The sequence below is a fragment of the Natator depressus genome, chromosome 5, assembly GCF_965152275.1.
Source record: "Natator depressus isolate rNatDep1 chromosome 5, rNatDep2.hap1, whole genome shotgun sequence".
NCBI lineage: Eukaryota > Metazoa > Chordata > Testudines > Cheloniidae > Natator > Natator depressus.
Window position 1 is genome coordinate 5105262 of NC_134238.1, and position 24280 is coordinate 5129541.

A 24280-nucleotide genomic window follows, 5' to 3' on the forward strand; every position below is an offset into this window, starting at 1 on the left:
TCAAAGCATTCTTTTGTCTGGTTAAAGCTTGGATGCCATGTTACTGCATACTGACAATTGATATAAATCACTCTTTGCTGCTAGTTAATAAGTTTATGGAAGAAGTTAAAGAATAAAGAAACAAATCTATATAACTAACCTTTCAGGTACAGGCAGCTATCCAGTGCTGAGCATGTCAGCATAAGCTTGCCCCATGAGTTGTGGTTTTTGAGCCCCAGACCAGGATGAAAGTTCCACCCAAAGGTGAGTTATTGAGGGAGGGGTTCTCATCCTCACTTGAGATGTGGAGGTAAGAAGGGAAAACCACTAGGGTTGTATAGTGTAGCCATTCCAGAACTTTCTTAACCATTGTAGAGACCAGACTGCTATAGACACTTGGAAGAGCATTTGCATCCATACTTTTATTTTCAGTCACACTGATATCCTCGGTTTGTTTGGGACGTTTAGCAAATGATGGGGAATAGGGCATTTCTGACTTACAGTTTAGATGCCATAATGTGCTGGGTTTAAAAAAATATATATTTAATTTAAAGCAGCCAAACATTTCGTACTTCTGAATGCATGAATCAGTAACAGGATCACGGGTTCTGCCTTCCTGCTTCTTGCACTGTTGGACAGCAGGGCATCCGTCTGATTGGCTGTGTTAAAGCCAGTTCAGAGACACATTTAGTCTCCTGTTAGTTCCTTCCAGTCCTACACTTCTATTATTCTGTGATTCTTACTAGATCATGAGCAAATGTAGTGAAACCAGAAAGACCTGTAGGCACTTGATAGTGCGAATTGAAAATCGGCCACCGCTTCCCCTTTTTCACACCTGCTCCCCCACAATGGTCTTGGTTACTGTGCTAAACTCAAGCTATTCCGGTTGTTTTATTCTTTGCCTTAATTATTTTTAGATCATCCAAAAATGTGTTGGGCACCTCACAGAAACAGTCCCTGCCTCTAAGAGCTTATAGTCTATGGTTTAGGTACAAATCCTTAACACAGTTAAATATCTTTTTGTTATAATTGCAGTGGAATTTAAGAAAACAGTGATATGCCGTAGAAGTAAGGGATTTCATCTGCAATATGTTGGGGAGGGAGAAAGAGAACCGGAAACATAGAACGGGACTGACAGAACAGGCTGGCACAGAAGGAGGGTAGTGTACTGTCACAGGCTCATAGCATGAGCAACAAATTAAAACTTAAAACATGTTAGTTTGGTTGCTTGCTGTAGGCGAATGCTGTTAAGCATGGAAGACCAAAAAAATTAAAGCAGAAGGATTGGGTGTCCATGAACGTTGGCATTGTTTCTCCAAGTCCTTTTATGTGTGTGGGCTAGTTTCTCAGCCCTCTTGTAGATATTTGGTGGGGCCCTAATGGTTTTGCATTAGTGTCGGTTTTTTAGACGTTCACCTACAGTGTCAAATGCCTGCCCTGGGTGCCCAATGCAGCTTGTATGGTATATTGATGGGATGCATGTGGCGTATTCAGATTCCACAGAATCAAAGGTTTTATTTTTTTTAAAGATGTTTCTAACACACAGTTGTGAAGAAAACCTTCCAAAAATTAACCAGGTGTAACTAATGCAACGCTGTTTTCCTGAGTCTGCAGGCATTCTGACTCAATTACTCTGAGTGGAGTGAACTGCACTATCTCACATTAATCCCACTAGAGTGCTAGCCTCAAAGCCTAGTGATGGCACTTGCACATGGTTGCACTACTTATTTAATTGCTGATGGGTGAAATAAAGAAGAGGATAGGAACTGGGAGTTCCTGCTGGAAGAAAGTAGGACACGAGGGGGGAGACCATGCTTTGGGGAAAGGGAAGAAATACTCATAGTCCTAGGGAGAGTGGTGCGGAATGTGACAGTAAACACGGAACAAGTTGCAATGTTCAGATATTCTGTAAAGGCTGTATTCTACTCTGATTTCTGTGCAAAATTCCCATTGGTAACAGTGGGAACTCCATTGTGTATTGAAAGTAGTATGGAGTCCTAGACTCTCCTATCATAAATAAAGATGGATTTCATCCCTCTCCACAGAATGAGTTGGACTTCTCTGGCTTACACAGATGTGTAGATGTGTGGGATAGCAACTGTAAGATCTACAATTATATTAAATGGTTTGGGTTTAACTCAATGTTTATCATTTGATGCTTATTAGGGAATGGAAAAGAATTACTAGTTTTCTGAGGCAACTGACAAAGAAATGATATGTAAATATAAACTTTATTCTAAGCACCAGAAATAATTGTGCTGACCCCATTATAGAAGTGTCTGGCAAAGTGATAATTTCAAAACGTTTTTCCTGTTCTTTTTTCCATTTCGTTAATTCAGCTTCTTAAAAGCCTTTGATACTAAGGGTATGTTAAAAGAAATGCTACAAGTGTGATGAAAAGGGACAGTTAACTTAGCCTGAGCCCTGCAAGCCCAAGGGGCTGTTGAATTGCAGTGTAGATGTTCGGGTTTGAGGGTCCCAGAGCTCAGGCTGCAGCCCAAGCCTGAAAGTCTACTCTGCAAATCAACAGCCCTTTAGCCCGAGCCAGCTGGCATATGGGCCAGGTGCAGGTGTCTAATTGCAGTGTAGGCATACCCTAAGTGTCCTATGTTTGGATTTAAAGAAACAGTCAACTTAACACTTTTGTCTTGAGTGTTAGACTTCTGTTCTTACAGGTAAGACTTAAGAAGTTAACTTTTTAGCATCTGATTTTAAGGTAACTCTGTCTCTTTTAATCACACTTGTAGCATTTCTTTGAACATACATTTTTGTGGCTTAGCTTTGAATTTAAGCACCATTATGAGAACCGACAATGTCATAACTCGGATCAAGAGTGGATCAAATGACCTGCCATTTTGTTTCTCTTCAAACTTATGACGTGAATTTGGTTCAATGGCTCTGTCTCTACAACTTCACGTACATCTGTCTTTCAGCTGTTTGTGGTAGATGTCCAGACTGGTCAAATTACGAAGATTCCTATTCTGAAAGACCGAGAACCTGATATGGTAAACCAGCAGGGCTGTGGCATTCATGCAATTGAGCTGAACCCTTCAAGGACACTCTTGGCTACAGGAGGAGACAATCCAAACAGCCTTGCGATTTATCGTCTGCCTACACTTGATCCTGTCTGTGTGGGAGATGTAAGTTAATGTATTTGGGCAAGGTACAGAGTCACTCAGTAGGTATTACAGTGAAGTGTCCAAGGTCAGAAATCTCACTTCATGTAGAATTTAAGTGTCAGGGTGAATGCACTGGAGATATGGACACATCCCTGTTTAATGTGGTCTGTGCACATCTTTAAAAATCTTCCTTTTAGTCTGGAAGAGTGAACAGGCAAACCGTGCAAGGGACGAGTCTACTCTGCTGATCCTGGGGTTTGATTCTATCCTTAATAAGCAATCTTCTCGCAAAGGCTTCACTGTAGAAAGAGCTTCTTAGTAAGCCACATCCCCCAACAGACCCATTTTGGAGACTACAAGTGTTACCCTTCAGTTAGAAATTAGCAACATCCTAAGTTGCTAACGGAAAACTGAAATTTCACACGCAGTAAACTGAGGCATAAACCAGGCTGTTTAGCATAAAAACTATATTGTGAGATGATACTGTCGGGGGGCGTCAATGAGTTCTTCCCTAAGCCAGTGAGACTTGCACATGGATTCTGAGGACAGAATTGGGCTCTGTTGGTTAGTTCTAACTCTGTAGCTCTTGCCTGCATATGATGTAAACTGCACCATGCTCCATTAAATAAATTAAATAAATAAATCTTATGACCTTTTAGAAAAGTTTCTTAAAAAACAAAGCTAAAGGGAGTGTCTTTTTGAGAGCTTTGTTCTTGGGCAGGACCTTCACGAGCATCAATGAGTCACAGCAGCTGAGGTCATGATGTCTGTGACAGCTGTTTTAGGGTGATAACCAACTGCAGAGCAGCCTCACTTCTCAGGTTTCTAGGACGTCCCTTGCTATTCAGTTGCATAGTACTGTGACTCAACCTCTCTTACGCAGAATTACTCCCACTGAAGTCAAAAGAGTGTCAGGCCCACAGGTCTGTGAACAGACTACAGGGGCAGCCCTTGAGTTATCTAGCTTTATACTACATGGGTAATTATTGTGTGTGGAACACCCATATTTCCAGCCTGACCTGTTTTTCCAGAGCTGCAGTGTCATGGGTTGTAAATACATAACTATTTTTAATAGCTTCTTCGTATAAAATGTAGAACACAATTGATTACATCAATAGTAGTGATGTGTGTATGAGGAAAATACTCAGGAAATGTGATTTGTTTTTCAAAAGTAAGGGATGCACCTATCTAAGTGCAACATCTGATTCTTCAAACTTAAATTTTGGAACTGAATGAAGTTTAATCTTCATCAGGAGGCTTCTTTACTCACCACTGATGTTACAGGGCCACTGTCTATTTGAAATCTATTTCAAAAAGTAAGTTAAAAGTAGTTTAAGGTAATAAACTAAAATTTGCAAGTTTTGTGGTGTTGCCATCACAATTGTCTATTTTTTTTTTAAATAGGGCTTTCCTTTTGTTGCTGTACAAAAAACCAAACTCCCTGTTCAAGGTAAACTGTACGACTAGTTGCACATTTGCTAGCAGTTGGTATGTAACATAAATCAGCCTGTCAGATTTATCAGTGTGTTTATCTTTTTTTTTTTTTCTCCCCCCCCCCCCCCCCCCCCCCTTCAGGACGGACACAAAGACTGGATATTTTCTATTGCCTGGATCAGTGATACTATGGCTGTTTCTGGTAAGTTTATCTTAACGTAAGCCTTTTAGAGAGTGGTGGTTTAATGTCCGTGTCTTAAGGAGAGACTGCAAAGTGCTACTGTTTAAGTACATGCTGTCTGATGAGGTGGTCAGAGTGTCAGGGAGATGGTATTTGATGGAGGAACAGTGGAGCCCAGTTTTTTTTTTCATGCTTCCAGTTTAAACCCTGTGAAACAAAACCACAAGCTACACTTGAAATATAATCATGGTAGCACCAAGCTGTCTGATCTAGCTAGGAGCATCCTTTTTCTAATGCATTTTGTTTCTAGTGTGGATGGTACAGCATGGCTGTAGAACTGCTGTACTGGCCACACTACAAACAAAAAGCCTTATTAGAACATGGGCACCTCTAACCATGACAGCCCTGAATGGACATGATTCAACCTGAAGTGTAGTTGGAGGCTAAAAGGTGTGTGTGTGTGTGTGTGTGTGTGTAATTGCAGGTGGATGGTGTCTCAACCAGGTCTGTATCTAAACTCTTTAGAGACAGCAAATGTCTTTACATGCAATGAAATCATTAAATCGTGCTTTAAAAATAACCCTAGACCTCCGCACCCATGTAGTTATACTGAGAGCCTTTAAATCCCACTAACCTAGTTCTTAGTGTGCATCGGGAAGAGAATGTATCCCACTCGGAAAAGTTTCTGCATATCCGTGCTTATTGTAGATGTCACTGGAAAACAAATAAAGTAAAGCAAATCTTGATTGTGGAGATGTGAAGTCTCCAGGAACATGTTCTCCAACACTGAACAATGTGGTGCAGTACTTGATTCCGCTCCTTTAGTAGGTAAGGTTTAATACAATTTAATAAATCTCTTTTGTAGTCATTAAATATTGGATACCATTCCTCTGTACGTAGAGAGGGAGATTTGGGCTTGACTGTGGGTGCAGCTCCACGCGAAACCACCTGCAGCCTCAGTGGTGCTTTTTAAAGCTGCTTATTTTCAATCTTTGGTCAACTCTGAACTGCATTGGTCTTGCAGAGAGACTGGTCCTGCTTTCACACTTCTTTCTAGCTGATTATAGCTTTCCTTTACTATTGGTCTCAGCCTTCAATGAGCCTATATTGTGGGGGAGGGAGCAGGGGAGAGGAGAGTGTTCACACAATGGGAAGTTCTCAAGAAACACAAGCTAGTAAAGTTGGAGAAAAAAAACATATTACTGAGAACGCTTGGTAGAGAGAGAGAAGGGAACAGCAGAGCAATAAGAAACCTAGTACGTGATCGTTTTACCCTGTTTGTTACCCCCACATAGCTTCATCGTTGTGCATTCAGGGGAAGAGAGCCTGCCACATCACTTATACCATGTGACGCTTCAGGTTGGCTCTTTGGCATGTGTCCCTGTGGCACAGAGGTTCTGCTGTCTGGACATGTCACTAAGGCAACAAATCCGAGCATGAGCACTGTATTTAAAATTTTAGTCAGCTTGCCAAGTATGTTCTGGAGAGCTTGTTTACCTGTGGGTCCTGGTGCAGAAAATGCCAAGGACAAAACGATGCAGAAGGAGAATTAATAAACCCTACGAATATGAAACTAATCATATTTTGCTATTAAAGTCAAGAAGCAGAAATATTTGAAATAAAGTTGGGGGAGGAGTTACCACATGCCTCTATGTAGGTCAAGAAACTGAAGGCAAAATTTCACACCACCTTCTGGGAGGCAGGTTAAACATCTTTCCTTCTCAGCGAAAGGAGCTACTGGTCCCACTGCAGGTCAGGTCAGGTTGCTAGCCACTTCCCCTAGTTTGGGATTAGAGGCCTGCCAGCCCCTGATGTCTCATGTGAAGACTCAGGGGAGGCCTTCTTATATCCTGCTCCAGAGAGTGCAGAGAGGGCTGGAGGGTTGACTTTCTGTGTCACTTGTTTTTGCTAATGTTTAGATAGATACAAGGGTCAACCTCTACCCAAGTGTGTAGAGTGTCTTATTCAAGGAGTTCATAGATATAAAACTAAATCTCTTTTGACCTAAAGCAGCTTTGAAGGAAGAATAAGTCTCTCATTATAGGCGAACAATAGGCTCTTCCTTGGTAAGAGCTTCTGATAGGATGAATAATTCTCTAGATGATATTTATAAGCCTAGGGTGACAAATGGAATTCTCCCCTTAGCTTCAGGGCTAAACAGTTTAACAAGATACAGTGACATGTTTCTCTGTTTGCAGTAATAAAAAGAACAGCTTCTTTATAAAGCATATCAGGGTGTTTAGAAATTAATGGGGGTGCTATTGAATTTTAAATCTCCATAACAAATAAGATTATGCTCCATTTAAAAGCCATGATCATACAAATTAATTGAGTAGTAGAACACTTGTATCATAAAATGTTATTGGGAAGCCCTTCACTGTGATGGTCAGTAATGAGCATTAGTGGGAGCTGATGGGATTTATTTGATGGTAAAAGACAAAATATGTTAAGCCATTGATGTCATGCGAGGATACTGCCATGTCCAGATGACTCAGAATCCATTTTATACTTTAAAAATAAAAAAGGAAGTGTTAGGCTTCAATTTCAAGGCTACAATTTCAAGGGGTACTGATCCTTACTTGCTCTTTCAAGCTTCAAAGGAGACACACATGAACAGAGGGCATAGAAATCACGAAAATACACTCCCCTCCGCTCCCCCAACTGTGATCTTTGACGTTTTTTTAAAAAAGGAAAACATCTGCAAGTTCATAATACAAAAAATACTTAGTCAATTTTAACAATGGAATGTATTTTATTGTATTTACTTGTAAACTTAATTCCAGGCAAACTCTGAAATTCCATACTTTGCAATTAATGCTGTTATGAATTTTCTTTAAAATTTAGTGTCTTACACATGAACACTGTGCAGGAGTTATTATACATATTGTATAGGCAAAGAAGTGGAAGCACAGATGGAAGCGAGTTGTCCAAGGTCCAGAGGGATTGGGTCTCAGGGCTGGGAATAAGAACTCTGTTCCTTGCTTCCAGACCTGTACTCACTGTGCTCCTCTAGTGTCAGCTTGGACTAATTTAAATCAACTGTTTTAAATTATTTAAATTATCAAGTGGAAAGCCTGTATTTAAATCAGTTTTAATAAATTTTTCCATTTGTACTTGTTTTCTAAAGAAAGGTGCATTCTCATTGGTTGGCATAATCATTAAAACATGTTAATTTCCAAGTCAGTAGAGCCTTTATGCTAATTTGGTATATCTTTTTGCAGCTTAGGAGGGTGTACTATAATGTAATACATTTATGCAATTGTATAGCTGAATATTTTCAGATTCTTATTAATTGTACATTTTTACTATGTTAGAAAATGGTGGATCATATATTGTCTATTTATTAGGTAATTAACTTTTTGATTTATGTCAAATTGCATTAGGATGATAACTGGAATTTAAACACGACAGCATATATAACTTTGTTTTGATCCATAAAAATATCTTAAATGTTCTGGATACCTAAACTTCTCTTATCAAAACATGTTCCACATTTACAGCTAAAGAAACAGAGGGATTAACTATAGTCAGTGAATTAAACTGATTGCTTCAGGTCACCTTGAAAAATTTTCAAATTTCACTAAGTGAAAGTGACTGGAGCTTAAGTTTCTACTCACCTAAGTCTCTTGAACACGAGACAACAGTCTCTTAAATTATTTAAGCTGTCATTCAAACTTTTAAAATTAGTACATCTCATCCCTTGTTCTGTTTCATAGACTGGAAGAGAGAGACAAGTTTTCCCTGCTTTTTCACTTCCCGGTCAATTTCTCAATTTTGAGTGAATTAGAATATTTTCTTCATTTGGACTTTCTGTGCCTGCAGAGGAGCTACTGCTGCCGAAAGCCGGTCTATAGCACTTCAACAAACTCTGGTGCTTAGCTAGTGACTTCTACCAGCTCAGTGGTGTGACTTTATTTAAAACATCAGCAAACAAGTACTGTTTTGAATGGTTCACCTCCCACCCTGACATTATTTTAGTTGTAGCCGTGTTGGTCCCAAGATATTAGAGAGACAAGGTAGATGAGGTAGTAGCTTTTATTGGACCAGCTTCTGTTGGATAGAGAGAGAAACAAGCTTTCAAGCCACACAGAGCTTGTCTCTCCCATGAATAGAAGTTGGTCTAATAAAAGATATTTCGTCCCTACCTTGTCTCTCATTATTATTGATGGGTGATCATTAGATGCCCAAGTCACAGCAGTATCTTCCTCAGCATAAATAACTGAGCAACTTTTTCACCTATGGAGTTTGGCTGGTCCTGATCACAAACTCATCCATAAGCTTTTCTGGATGATGAAAAAAGTCTTTCTGATACAGGTAACTTACTGTGTGATGTAGCTGAGTTGCAGCACTGCCAGTGACACCAGCAGTTGACTCTGAAGTTGCAGACATTGCAGATGATGGACATCCATAACCTTTAATGTCTAAGCTGGACCCTAAAACCAAATGGTAAACACAAGTTACGCTCTCACTGAGTGTTACTCAGCTACCTTAAAAAAAAAAAAATTAAAAAGGTTGTAAATGAAAGATTCCTCCTACGGCAGCTGTTTGTACCACTGTTGAAATTATATAATTTATTCTAAACCCAGTTTTGTAGGGAAAATTAATTAAATAGTAAGGATTATCTAAATCTATTTAAACACTTATTTCTAGCAATATACCAAACAGCTTGAAAAACTTTTTAAATATTCAAATTCATACATGCCTAATAAAACTTTTGAACAGGAAATCTTCACCTAGATGCTTGATTATATTGAGCAATTAAAATCATCTCTAAAGTCCAGCAATAATAGTAAAAACGTAATTGATAAATATTCCCACAACAAATTAACATACCAATTATGTTTTGAAATTCATCAGTAGTCCACCCAAAACACACATACATGGCAATAATCAGTCTTATCCTTTATTAGCATGGTAGACAGTCCGTAAGAATGGTGTCAAAATAAGTTTACTGCCCAGCTGATCCATATTCAGACATGTCCATATCACTTTCAGTCATTGCCTTTTGAGGAGCATTTTTCATAAGGTTTCATTCTAACAATCAGGCCTTGCATCTCTTCCTTGCATTGTTTACATTTGGCATGTGTTCCTTTTTTACCCAGAGGTACAGGAATTTATTGAAAAATATTCCTATATGGGGTCTGTTTTACAACCTGCCGCCATGCAGTTTTTCTCCAGTTCCCAGATGTTGAAATCAGTGCTACAGACTGCACTCTGAAGAATGTTGTCCCTTCTTCCCACGGTGTCTTGCTTTGACGCCATTGTTGCTCCTTTCTGGTTGTGTACTCTGGTCCTCCTTCCTTGTTACATAACTCCCTTCCCCTCTCCTCCCCCCGCATTGCCCTCAGAAATACAAAACAACAACAAACTAAGATTTCTGCTTGAGTAACCCACACGCCTTTTGTACTGCAGTATTTTATTTGTTTAGAAGCTGAGGGAGTGTTGTACCAATAAATTAAAAACCAGCAGGATCTTATTAAAGGGAAAAAGGCAAAATACCACATTTATTGTGAATACAGAAAGAATCATAGTAAGCAGTTAGTTATAGCTATAACATTCCATTCAATCTCATATTTCTTCACACATTCATTCATATACACACACACACAGGTTCTGCAAGGTTGTTATCATAGTTACCAGCCTTAGAGTTGCTCATGCCAAGCCACTGGCCAGGTGGCCTGGACATGAGGAGGGAGCAGGGCCTTGTCAGATGCTCATCTGATGCTCCTGGAAGTTGGTTTGCAGAATCAGACCCCAAAGTTCTCACTTTTTTAGAGTCTATTTTTATAGGAATTTCTTCCTATGCCAGTCTATGGGAATTGCTTCATCATGCTGTTGCTGAATCAATCAGCAGATAGCACATTCCTGACGGCTCCGTGCTGCTAGATGTTATCTTGTTCTTTGGTTCTCCCATTCTTGAGGCTGTTGGGTGGATTCCAGTCTGCCCTCCGGGGTCCTCTGGTTATTTCCACTTGACGCCTTCTTCAGCCGATGGACACTGGATTCTTAGGCTGGCACCTCCCTGATCATTCAGTTATTATCCACACCAAGCATCCATCCACATACATCCTCTATCTCTATTTTAATCACAATTGTTAATACAACAAAAGGGCGAGGAGTCTCTGGGTGCTGTTTCTGTTGTTAGAGTATTGCTTTGAGTCTCTGTGAATTGCTTTGAGAACAGACTCTGTCTTAGAATGTACTAACACAATTAGCAGCTTGCAAGTTTCACACATAGAGGGAGAGAAACAGTACCAAAACCCAAGAGACCTCTTAATTAGTAATACCCTGGAATTTAAACTATGGGGAATCAAACTCATTTGTGATTTTAATACAGAACTTCTTTAATATGATCCAACAGGAGGCAGTCGAGAAATTAATGAATTTGTTTGCTTGTAGTGCAAGGAGACAGGGCAAAGCCATTTACTTGATGTGCCAAGAAGGCAAGGGCTTGGTAGTTAGTGGGCAGATCAGGGTTTTTCCAGGAGCTGGAGAGAAAGTTTCCATGGTGGGTGGAGTCAGAGATATTCATAATTTGAGAACTCGGCCAATCTTATCTCAGATAGGGGAGAAGCTGTAAAATAGGAATATGGCACCACCCTGATGAGCTCAGGCGATGATCATGTTGAGATATCTGATGGTGTCTCCTGGAGCCCTAGGCTGGGTCCCAACACCTGTCATGACTTTGCCACTCTCTTGCACCCAGTGGCACAGCCCCTGTGTCCCACACAGGATCAAACTCTTAATACAGTATATGACTTATTGTGCCCTATTTATAAAGCTTGACCTCAAAAGTTAGGTGTTTTTTCCCTGATTCTTTTTCTGTACAGGAAAGCAGCATTTAACTGCAATTTTTTGATAGAGGTTCATGGATTCAGCACTTTTTTTAAAATGTTTTAAGAGATTGTAATAAATTTAGGCCTTAACATATTTTGTATTAAATTCAGACTTCATTTTAAGCAGGTTAGTTTTTTAAAAGAAAAACTTGATATAATTTAAATAAAAATTTTTTACAAAATGGATTTTTTTGTAATTTAAAAAAAACCTGATTTTATCCACTCTTATCTAGTGTCATCAGAGACCATAAGAAGGATGCTCTTGCTGACTCGTGTCTGCAGACCCAATAGAGAGAAATAAAATAGTTGCTCGTCTGAAGATTCTGCTTGCATCCCTTTAAGCGTGAGAAAGTCTAAACAGATTCAGATTTAGAGAAAGTCTAAACAGAAGATTTTCAGTCTCTTGCCATCTGAGTTCCCGGACACGTTCAGGGCTGTCTAAACACACAAGATGCACTGGTTTAACCAAAATTGGTTTAAAAACAGGTTTAGTCAAACAGTGGCTTGCATTGTTTTAAACATTTGTTTGTTTAAAACTGATGTTTGTTTAGTTTGCACCTGTAAATACACTGCAAGTTAAACCAATGAAAGCCAAGTTTAAACCTACTTGAGTGTTCATCCAGGGTTTTTCCACTGGTTTAATTAACCCAATTTGAAAATGCACCTTTAGTTAAACCAGTGCAACTACGTAGGCTAGACCTTGCTGTTCTAACCACCTCTAAGCGGCTGCTAATTGTGTTCTCTGAAGATGATGGCTCCAGTTCGATGCTCCTGTTTACTGCTCGTAGATCTCAGAATAGCTCAATTGACTTAGCTGCTTTAAAATGTATGTAGCCATGGACAAGTTTTAATGAGCCCGATTATCTTTATAAATTTGAATGCTTTCAAATATCATACTTTTATTAGTCTTTATTAATACTTAAGGACCAACAATGTGTTCAGCTAGATTAAACTAACAGCACTTTATTGTTCCCTTGTTAGGGCCACGTCTTACTTGCTTGACTGAAGTTCCGTCTTCAACAGGGAAATTTTGTGTGCCTAACACATGCTGCTATGTCCTTTCTATTCAGGTTCCCGGGATGGCTCGATGGGTCTCTGGGAGGTGACAGAGGATGTACTGACTAAAAGCGATGCGAGGCACAACCTCTCTCGAGTCCCTGTTTATGCTCACATAACACACAGGGCACTGAAAGATATCCCCAAGGAGAACACCAATCCAGACAACTGTAAAGTCCGAGCACTGGCATTCAACAATAAGAACAAGGTCAGTAAGATAGAAACAGGGAACCTGAGGAGTGAAAAATTGCAACCTTTCAGTTTGTAAAATTGGATACAAAATTAGACTGGAATCACTTTAGTAAATTAACAGCAAACCTGCATTTGCGATATGTTTTGCTTGCTGATTCTTCTGTCTTCCCCTTCTCTGATACTGTTCTTTGTCTGCTTCTTTTGTCTCTGCCATTAACAAACAGATAGGGACTGGAGCAAACATAAAATTTACTTCTGGAAGGAAGAGTTTTCCTGTGGGTTTTCTGATTTTAAGCTCTTTAGCCTATGGAATGTGTCTATACAATAGGCAAAATACTAGACCAGTTTGGACCATGCTCACTGGTGGTAATCCTTTCCCCACTCTTAACTGGTGTACAAATTCCCTCACCATGTGCCTGTCAGTAGTGTTGTTATTGATCAGCGCATGTCTGCCAGTGGCCAGCTAATGAGCATTCAACTGATTTGACTCCTAAGACATAACATTAGACAACTCAACATTTTTTGTTGGCAGAGCTTGTTTTTGGTATTTGTCAAACTGTAAAAATGTGAAACTGTATCTTGCAAACTAATTAATTCCCATTGTTAGGGAGGAGGAGATGGCTTCTAAAAGACTCTCTCTGTTGTGATGCAACAGTTTTTGTGAAAATGCATACATGCAATCTTACTTAATATTTATTGTCCCATATCGCTTTAGGTGCTGGTACTGAGAATTGCTAATGCTAACTTGTAGTGCATTTTCTAAGGGTTGGTCACTTGATCGAACAAAGTTCTTACATTGGCTAAGCTACCGTTTGGTTGTAGGCTTTCCAGTTCACTTCTGGTCCTTCCCCACTGTACCTTTTGTGCTCTTGTGTTCCACTGAAATCAACGTGCAGTTGAGACTTATCTTGTACAAATTCATTTATATGTTCAACTCAAGTCACTAAAGTAGCCTTTAAACAGCTGCTTTGCATTGAAATTTATTTGTAAGGAGATATATCATCTGGAAGCTAACTGTTTTTCTTCTTCTAGGAGCTAGGAGCTGTGTCCCTGGATGGGTACTTCCATCTTTGGAAAGCAGAGTACACGCTATCAAAGGTTGCCTCTCTCGTGTATTTATGCTAAATTTTAATAGTTAACCTATCAGTTAAGGCTGCTTCCTACTCTAAGTCAGTTTCCCTAGAATGTGTCTGAATAGACTCCAGCGGTGTCTGTAAGACACTTGCCCAAAACTTTGATTTAAAGGTTGAAAAGTTTCATAGCAGAGGCAAGGTTTATGAAGTTAGAGCACTGGACAGGTAACTACTTATTTCCCTTTTGAGGGGGGGAAGCTCCTAATTTCTTACCAATCTTGGACAAATTAGGAGCTTTTACTTGTCTTGTTCTAATGTTAGTTATACTAAGGGTTTATCAATATGAGGAAGTTGCCCTGGTTTAACTTAGGCCTGATCTACATTTAAAACTTAAATGTTGTTTATGTTGTTGCTAATGTTGTTCAGGGAGGTGGTATTACTGTACTGGCTGAACTCTTCTGCCGGTGTACACTGCATCTGCAATAAGGGGCTATGCCAAAATAGACTCTGTAGTGGAGGCATGGCAGTAAGATGTACTTTCAAACTGGTTTAGACTGGTGCAAACTGCTGTTGATGCTTGGTTCGGTTTAAACTAGGCGTACTTCAATTTAGGTTAAGTTAATAAGGAACAGATTTAAACAAAGTTGAAGCAAGAGTGTCTACACAGGGAATTGTACCAGTTTAACTAAGTCTGTTTAAAAACAGTCTTTAGCTAAACCAGTACAATTTCTACATGTGGGCAAGGTCTAAATGCCTGTCTCCCTCCCTTCCCCGCTCTCCAAGAGCTGCAATTCCAGCTTTTCTCCACTCAGTGGCATTACCTTCTCTCCTTGCCCCTCTCCTTCAAGTCTTTGCCCTATAGATCAAATAGTTACCTTCTTCCAGAAGAGTTTCTAAGTCCATGTTACTGCTTGAGTGTAGTTCCCTCAAATATGGCTTCAAGGATGTTTAGATTTTGTTCAGTCACTTGCATCCCTCTTCCCCCCACACATTTTTTAGTTAACTTCTCTCTCCATTTATTTCCAGCTACTTTCCACCAAGTTGCCATACTGCAGGGAGAATGTGTGTCTGGCCTATGGTCAGGAGTGGTCAGTGTATGCAGTAGGATCTCAGGCACATGTCTCCTTTCTGGATCCAAGGCAACCTTCCCACAATGTTAAATCCGTCTGTTCCAGAGAACGAGGCAGTGGTAAGGAAACTTCGAAGTGAAGTTTCAAATTGTTGATCTTTCCAAAAAGGTAACAGTCAGGGCTGCAATAAAATACAGTAGGCTAGTAAATATCAAGGCTTTTCCTGTGAACTTCCCAGATCAGTAGTAGTATATGTAAACTTAACCTTTGCACTAATACTCCCCACACAAAACAGATTAAAACAGTGTCTCTGAAGCCAGGCAATCACCTAGCTCTTTAATCAGATCTAATTAAAATTTCTCTGTTTAGACTTTCTCACGCTTAAAGGGATGCTATCGCTTCAGAGTATATGTTGTAAACTACTTAATAATAATAATGCAGTAGATTACAAATATATTAGATTTTCAGTAACTATTGGTACTCTGTTTACTTCTTGCATTTGTGTGTGCTGCGAATGATAACTGTTTAGTCGCCTTCATGCCCTGTACTACATTACTGAGTTCCAACTCTGCAAGAGAATGTTTTTTTAGAATTTTAAAACCATGAAGGAAACATTTCTAGGGTTTAAATTTTGTAAAATCTTGTTCTTAACAAAATTTAAATTGAGCCAAATGTAAATAGTCTAACTGTAAACTTCTGTACTGTTTTGGGTTATACACAGTGAACTTTAGGTACCCAGGTTTGAAAGTTAATGCCTAAATCTATATTCAGGCACCTGGATAAGCAGCCTTATTTTCAAAGATGCTAAACATCTGTAGCACCAATTGATTTCAGTGGGTTTGTGGATGCCTAACACCTTTGAAAATGGGCCATTTTTATTGAGTTGAATCCTGCGCTAACTATGGGTTTAATTTTAAGCACCTGGGCTTGAAAATATTGGCCAACAGCTCTTTGCTGCTGAATGTTCCCCTTATGAACCAATTTGAAGTGCCATTTTCCAAAGTGTGCTCTAAAACATCCTCCTGATTAACTGGGAGAATCAGTGAGGTACTAATTATGTTGTTGTTAGAGAAGGATCCAAAGTTTTATTAATAAAAGCTATAAAATCCAGGAATTGGTTTGGAGACCATGTGTCCTCTGTGTGCATTCATCATCCCTACCTCCCTTGTGTGAGCACCCTGATGGATTGCTCTTCAAGAGCAGCTTCAGAGTAACAGAAATAAAAGTGCTATTTTTCTAGCCCAAATGATTGATCTCTTACTGACTATGCTAGCCTCTGCTCCCTTATACAGAGTCCGAACCTATTTGCACACTGAATTGCCAAACCCAAATCTTTCTAACATGTAAAAACGACATAGCTGGATGGGAGCAGGCGTATTATTTACACTCAACTTTCACTTCCATTTTGAATGTTTAATTTTATCTTATTTTAAACAAACTGTAGCATGCTTCATAAGCTTCTTGTATCATACTAAAAAGGTGGCAGAAGCTGTTTTTGGTTCCTCACTGATTTATTGGGTTTCTTTGTGGATCTACAAAACAAATTCTTTATACAGCAAATAGCGAAGTGATGACTGGACCTTAATAACAAAGTAATGGTACATACTTTTGTTTGGGTAAACTCTCTCCCCAAAGCAGATCAGTTTAAATGACTCTTTTAGTTCAGAGCACAAACCTAGATTTTTTTAAGTGATGTTTGGAACACAGGGAGATGAGTCTTAAAGGACAGTCTCCTTCCTAGTGATTAGTACATCTGCATATGATAGCCCTCAAAGTAGTCATGGGTCTTCTCCTGCTCCCACTGAAGTTAAGGAAGTCTTTCCATATTGTTTCCTTGTGCTCCCCCCGTCTGTACCCACCTCTCTAGTTCAGGTCTTTACTTAGATTGTAAGCCCTTGGGTGCAGGGCCCATCTTTTGGTTCTGTTTGTATGTTGTCTGGCACAAGACAACTCTGTTAGTGCGGCTCCTTGGCATGCTACTCTGATATAAATAATGGGACCTGGATCAGATCCTTTGTGGGGAGAGGGGAAGATATTTGCAATAGCAGCTGTGATTTCTGTAACATAAATAGAACTGACTTGTGCTGTCTTACAGTTAAAGGGAAACGAAATAATCTGCCTACTAATACACTCTAGTAACACAGAAAAAATAACCCTAAAGCAGCACCCACCACTGCATAGCCAGAGCATGCATCTCCTCTTAAATGTGATTGTAACATTCCTTTCTCTTTGACAGGTATTCGGTCAGTGAGCTTTTATGAGCACATTATAACAGTGGGAACAGGGCAGGGTTCCTTGTTGTTTTATGACATCCGAGCCCAAAGGTTCCTGGATGAAAAGCCCAATCACACCTGCCGTGGACAAAAACAGAAACTAGGAGGAAGTGAAATTTTAAAATTGACGACCGGGAAAGGCTGGCTTGTGAGTAGCTTGCAGCTGTTAAAGCTCTTCTATATAGGGAGGCTACAGGGCTTGAAGACAAGTTAATTCCACAATTTTGGGAACTATGCATGTCAAGTGCGTGTCACGAAAACACTGACTCAGTGACTGAAATCCCTTTAGCCTTTCCTCAGAAATAACGACCTGTGGGGAACATTTCTCTAACTCGTTGCAGTTCTTAGCAAATGCCACTTTATATTTTCAATGTATTGTATTGCACTGTAAATCTAAGTGCTCTTTAAAATAAGATACATTCTGTACCCTGAAGAACTTACAGTGCTAGACCAGGCAGAGGGAAAGGATGGTGCAAAGCAATATAGCACATACTAGTAAGAATTAACATTTGATTTCAGCCTAACTCCTATTTTTCAGTTGCTCGTAACTGTCCATCACTTACAAGTACTCTTTTTATGAAAGCTTGAGCAAAATATGATGAGCCAGTTTTGAATTACTCAATCTTGACAAAATATTCTCCTAGCAAAACTTTTGCATAACTGCTGCTGAATGGACAAACTTCATACTCTGCTATTTTGTAGTTCTCATTGAAATCTCAGAAATAGATCTTTATGTTGAGCATTGGTACAGTAACGTTAGTTACACACAATTAAAGTAGATCTTATGTGGTCATAGTAGACTTAGGCTATTTGTTTGTGGTCTAGAAAACTTAGTCCCGGAGGCCTAGATTAGATATCTGCATTCAGGAGGGATCAAGATAAGAGCTGAAATAAAAAAAAAAAAAATGGAACAAGTAGACACACAAACTACTGCTTTGGAAAAAATGCTATCTCTATTTTATACTTGTCAAATAAGATGATATACTCTAACTGTATTATACCCTTACATTCAGCATACACACTGCGTACACCAGGCTATGCTGTTGCTTAATAGAATGTGCATCTAACCTGTTGATTTAGGAGATCAGAAATACACTGTATTGGTGGAATTGTATAGGTTTTTCAGACTCGCTCCTGTTTGATTAGTACATCTACCCTTTTCAGACTGTGCAGGGGCAGGGACCATCATCAGTATGGGAAGAGGGGAACCCTGATCCTTGATTGAGGTTCCTAGGTGCTACCATAATATAAATTATTCAGTACAAAGTAAGACTCTCTCAGTTCTAGTTATTAAATAATTAAGTCTGCGTGATTATAAATGAGATTTCCAACCTCATTTTCCTCCCCTCCCCCCAGTGTTCTTTCTGAGGAAATTTGGGCCATCAAACACACTGCAGGATGTCCCTGGTATCTCCCAGTTCTAGCCTATCCGCATAAACCCCAGGGATCATTAATGCAGAAAGCCCCTTTTCAGGCTGTGGAGACTAAATTTTGCATTTGTGAAACAAGCTCTCATCTTTTGCTAATTTGCAGCGATACTGATCTGAACTTTCCTTTAACAGAATCATGATGAAACCTGGAGGAATTACTTTTCTGACATTAACTTCTTCGCAAATGCTGTTTACACCCACTGCTACGACTCGTCTGGAACGAAACTCTTTGTGGCAGGAGGCCCCCTTCCATCAGGACTCCACGGGAATTATGCTGGTCTCTGGAGCTAATGAGAACTCTTCCCAAATGCCCATCTTTACTTTCTTTCCTTTTTTAACAAAGAAATTGTGTGATGACATTGTTTTCTGGTTTAAATGCAAGTTATTTTTGGCAGAGTTTTCTGTTGGTCTTCAACAGTTTTGTACATCTTTTTTTGAACCAGATTTTGCTTTAACTTCCTTGATCCTTTATATGAAGGGTTTTTTTAAATCCCTTTTTATTGTATTTACTCCAAATGACTCTTCCCTGTATAGGCTAACTACAGCCAAATGCCCCCTACTTTGCTGTGAGGTAGGATTCCTTTCTTAGAGTGGTTGCTGCCAGGCTTTCTGTGAAAGTCCAGGGGCTGTGTGTATGCAGGTACTTTGTGTCGGTTACATTATCTGGAGTGAGGACTACTTGTAATTAAAAATATTAAAAATATTTATGAGATAAGCTACTACTTTATCTGCAGAGCCTGGCTCAGGCCTGGCTTGATTTTATTTTATTTTATTTTTTAAGTACAAGTCTAATGACACATAAAGGAAAGTAAATTGAAACCAAACTTGTTGGAACCCAGGGACAGAGTACCACCAGGAACATCTTCTCTAGCCCAGAGTGTAGCAAAGACGCCAAACCTGGCATCCCAGCAGTGCATGAGCAAAATTACTGTTTCTTGTTACCCCTTCTCTCTCTATTCTGAGTGTCAGTTTGCAGGGTTGTTGGAGCTACAGAGTAGGCTGCCCACACTGCAGCGGGGGTATTGTGTGACATGACAGCTGTTACGATAATGGAATGCGGCTTATTGGGGCACTAAGGGAAATGGCATCCCAGGAGGGGAGAGATTTGCATGGTGGCTAACTTAATTCAATCTGATTAACTTCCAGACTAGCTGGGGGTCATCTGCGTGGCTGGGGCTAGATGGCAGGGAGGAGCCAGGGCCCAGGTACCTGGAGTCTGCCTAAAGACACAAACCTCTCTCAGGCTGGAGATTCCCCCCGCCTACCTTGTAGTTCTCCTGCCAGCAGTGAGTAATGTTGGCAGGAATGGTCCTTTCTAGCCAGTTACTGGTATTAAAATTGGTGGGCAGGGGGATGTTACACTAATATTTTCATATTGTTCTCCTCCTGGCCTTTGGAAGGAGGGTGTCATATACAGTTAGTTGATGCTATTAGCAAATACAGTTGTCGTCTTCTTCTCTAATGACTGTAGGCTCTAATTTTTTAATTTGAAACTTACCAGGTAGCTAGACTTCCTGTTCAACTCATCATGTTAAGAAAAGCATAGGCTGTCACTTGGATTTTATGGGAGACTGTCGTCCCCCCCCCCCGTCCCCCCCCCCCCCCGAGTGCCTATCTTATTGTTCAGTCCAGCCTTGGATTTCACCAGGAGCTGTGGGTGCAGGATGACAGTCTGGATACGCTTAGCGAACAAAATACAGGCCCAGTCATGGAGGGATTGTGCATTTCTGGTGAGGAAAAGGTGGTCTTGTGGCTAAAACACAGGGTTAACCATTGGACTCCTTGTTTCTCTTCCTGGCTCTAGCTGCTGTTGCCTGTCACTTCATGTCTCTGTGCCTCATTGTGCTGATTTGTAATATGAGGTTAATAGCATGCATGGCACCTGAGGTAATTTCTAACTTGAGATTATCAGATGAAAGACATGGTAGAAGTGCAGGTCCCCCCCCCCCCCCCCCATTCTGATTGCATGTCAGGGGTAAGGAAAGCTTGTCCCATATGCACACCTGGATTTAAAGTATAGGTTACTTAAGCTAAGGCCTGACTTAATCACTTTGCAAACCAAGAAACTTTATTACTGCATTCCAAACTTCTGCTAGTGGGTTCGTTGCTTAAAATCTGCATCAAAGCAAAAATGTAACGTTAAATATGATTTTATTATGCAGTTTCCAAGTAGTAGCTGTTAAATTATAGGGCTGTAAATGAAGTAGTTCTCTCAGAACTTCCGTTGTTTAAACTGATGTAAAGATTCTAAGTATTTTTATACTGTCGCCAGTCACTGTTCCATGGTGGGAACATGTTGCTTTTGAGGTTTCTTTTATGAATGTGTGGCGGGGCAGAGATATAGCATTTGACTCTGTCCAGAAATATGCAAAGGAAAATAAATATTTAATCTACATGAAATATGGTGATACCATCTCTGTGAAGGAGTAGTCTTAAATCCTATCTAAGATCACTCTCTTCTATAGATAGGTTCTGCATTCTGTTGGGGGGTGTTTTATTCCCAGGCAGGTCCTGTTTGGGGTCAGATTTGCAGAGGCACTGAGCACTCAGCTCCAGCTGACATCTCTGAGAGCAGAGCTCAGCTGTGTTAAAGTGGGTCCACAATGTTTAGTAACATTTTAAATTTTTTTAATGCTGAAGGAAGTCTTTTGGTCTTGAAATCTAACCCCCTTTATAATTAATCGTGTCAATTTGAAACTAATTTGTTTGTAGCTTTGACTCCTTGGGGAAATTGTTCTCTCCAGATTATTTTGAGCATTGTCCAATGTAGATGTGTTGGTGTTAAGGGGACACCAATTTAAAATTAGTTCGTTTCATTGTGGGGGAAGGGGGACGTGGAGATGGTGTAGTTTCAAGTACTCCACTTGTTCCTGAGCCTTCTGCCAGTGCTTGTCGTCCTATTGGTGACTGTTTCCTGCTCTGGGGGGGAAATTTTTCCCTTACATGAAAAGCCCATCCAAACAAGGTAACTGAAATATACACCCAGTGCTGTCCAATGCAGAAAGAAAACTGGGAAATACTTTTCTTTATCCTAGTAATCCTGTGCTGCTTTTAACAGTAATAAATGATAGTTTCAGACAAGTGTTTTAAGTAGATGTCCCTTTAAGATGGGATGCCTTACTGTGGTATGATCCTGAATCTCCAAAGCCAAATATTTCTTTTGATCCACTGAGCAGTTAGGGAAACTGAGGCTGGGAGGGAAAGTGATGTGCCAAGTGCCGCACGGTAAATCCGAAGTAGAAACAGGGAAAGAGTCTAGGGTTCCTGATTGCTCGTCTCTGCCTGTACCATTGCACTGTGCTGCCTCGACCACACCCTTTTAGATTTAAAATGGAAATACCAGAACCTGGCGGGGCGGATAGCAGCACACGGGGATCCAAATATGGGTCACTGGTTTGCTGGCACAGCAGTGGGGAGGCTGTGAGCCCAGCCATAGAAGTGGGTGTGAAGACACAGCTCCCATCTCTCAAGCAACAGTAGAGAAACCCTATTGGGGGTGAATCTGGCCGCCAGACTAGAATTCAATAGCTTTAAAATAGGGTACAGAAACCCAGTGGTGTTCTCGCTTTGTTTGTTGACCAGCTAATTTTCTCAAGTGCTCAAAGTCAGATATCCCTTGTGACTTTTTTTTTTCCTCAGAGTTGCTTTGAGGGAAAGAAGGTTCTTAAGGATCATTAAGACAGGCATTTTTCTGATATTTGACATTGTTAACATGGTCTCCTGTTTGCATTGTAATGTCTCAAGCAGTTTATTTTATCATCCAGAACTTTTCATAAGGCTGCTGTACAAAGCACGGTATCCTTGAAGCACCATATGCATTTCTTCTAATGTAGAAGCAGATTAATTATTTAACAGTGATGGACCCAATAGAAGCCAACTCATGAGTACTGAGTGGCAACCCTACAGCAGCTAGCCAGTGTGCTCATGATGAGAGAGAACCAATTTCCATTTCCTTTTCCTAAACTGTCTAGCTTTTTCCACCTTCAAGTTCAACATTATTCCCCCAGGCCATTTTTCTATTAATCCTTCCAACCTTAGTCCATCATCTCAGTCTGTCCTGCCAGCCAAGGAAGCTTGACACAGCTCTCTGCAGTATCACTCTGAGAGAGCTAGAGGCCATGTTAGACCAAGCAGCCTCCCATTAGAGGCTGAGCGTGTTACCACCCCAGCACTCCCAGCTCAGGAGAGCCACAGACCAAGCTCAAGTTTCATTGAGATTCATAGTTTGTGTTAATTCTGGGCCAGTTCCAGTGGTGCCGAAGATAGATAGCATATATATTTCTAAGCTATTTAAAAAACCCACTTAAGACTGGTCCAATTCAACACCCATTGAGGTCAATGCAAAAATACACTATCGTAATAATCATTCACTGGCAATTTTCATACCTTCAGGTGTGAGTCACTTCCATCTAAACCTTGCTCCCTGAGGTGCTGCTCTTGTGAGAAGTTTGTAGCTGCAAAGTCCCAGAGAAGACTTGTATTTTTCAGATGCCCATCTTTGCAGTGGTGTCAAAGAAGCTCTGAGAGCGACTCATCTCAAATTGCATCTCCATCTGAAAATGCTGCATCTGTTGTCAAAAGTAACTGCAGGGCTTCCTAAAACAGAGATCAATTTATTTTTTTCATATTGTCATTGTGGATTTTACAGCAATTCGTGGAGGGTTGGTTTCACTGTGGTGTTGGTGGTCAGTTGCATCACTCCCATGTCCTAATCTTAGGGCAGAGTAGAGGAGAGGGGAAGGTATTCACACTCTGCTCTGGGGCAGTTTGTGCATGCTGTTCTCCTGGGTCTGCAAGTAGCAGCAGCATAGGGGCAGGCAGGAGTGTGTGCAGAAAGGAGGGCAGGTTTGGTGTTGCTCTCAGAACCACCCAGAAGTTCTATTTAAAGGAGAAACTTAAGTTGATATTGTCCCTTTATGTGGAATCTATTCTGGCTGTTTTCCATGTGCTGGAATATATTGCTTGGGAATTAGGTAATCCTTGTAGCTTCATCTGTGCTGGGTCTCCTTATCAGAACTGGATACTTATAAAAAACAAAAAAACCCACAGTGTTTTCAAGAGTTGTCTGAGTGGAACCTGGTCTGTTTTGTCCCTAGACTCCAGAGGCCTTCAGAAGCCATTTTTCAACCTCCTCTCTTCTAGCTGTATGCTGGGACCTGTAGTTCCGGCAGGACATTCATATGTAAAACAAAAATGCTGTGGCTGGCTGAGCTGTAGGCCCCATCTGACCAACTGGGTAACGGTATTGACTGTGTACAAATTGCCACAGTACTGGACTGAAATAAAATACAGGGCTATGTAAAACACTTGGAGACATGTAGAGTCTCCTGTCTGTAACCCCTTCAAACACTGATTCTCTGGTCTCAAAACGAATATCTTGGAGATAAGTAGATTCTAAAAATCATGAGCTTTCTATAGATTTCCTTAATTAGAAGGGAAATTTCAGGTGCTGAATCTTAAATCTCATTAAACTTGTACTTTTTTGTTTACCTGCTCACCTGGTTTCCTCTCCTATTATGGCCTCCTGCAGTCTCAGGGTATATAAATCACTATGATTCATCCAAATAACGAAAAGGACCAATCAGAGGTTAACGTGCCTTTCTCTTATGGTACCTTGATCTTTGTAAAGTTATCTGA

General features: G+C 40.3%; 1 protein-coding gene across 3 annotated transcripts in view; it reads left to right on the top strand.

Moving 5' to 3' along the window:
- Nucleotides 1-20175, top strand: part of DCAF12 (DDB1 and CUL4 associated factor 12) — a 32288-nt gene extending 12113 nt beyond the window's left edge. For all 3 annotated transcript variants that reach the window (XM_074953873.1, XM_074953876.1, XM_074953875.1), the window contains 7 exons: nucleotides 2913-3119; nucleotides 4674-4734; nucleotides 12620-12813; nucleotides 13830-13895; nucleotides 14897-15059; nucleotides 17177-17361; nucleotides 18776-20175. In XM_074953873.1, coding sequence (XP_074809974.1) covers nucleotides 2913-3119; nucleotides 4674-4734; nucleotides 12620-12813; nucleotides 13830-13895; nucleotides 14897-15059; nucleotides 17177-17361; nucleotides 18776-18934 — 1035 coding nt within the window. In that variant the 3' untranslated portion in view covers nucleotides 18935-20175. The remainder of the gene's footprint in view (nucleotides 1-2912; nucleotides 3120-4673; nucleotides 4735-12619; nucleotides 12814-13829; nucleotides 13896-14896; nucleotides 15060-17176; nucleotides 17362-18775) is intronic.
- Nucleotides 20176-24280: the final 4105 nt, after the last annotated feature.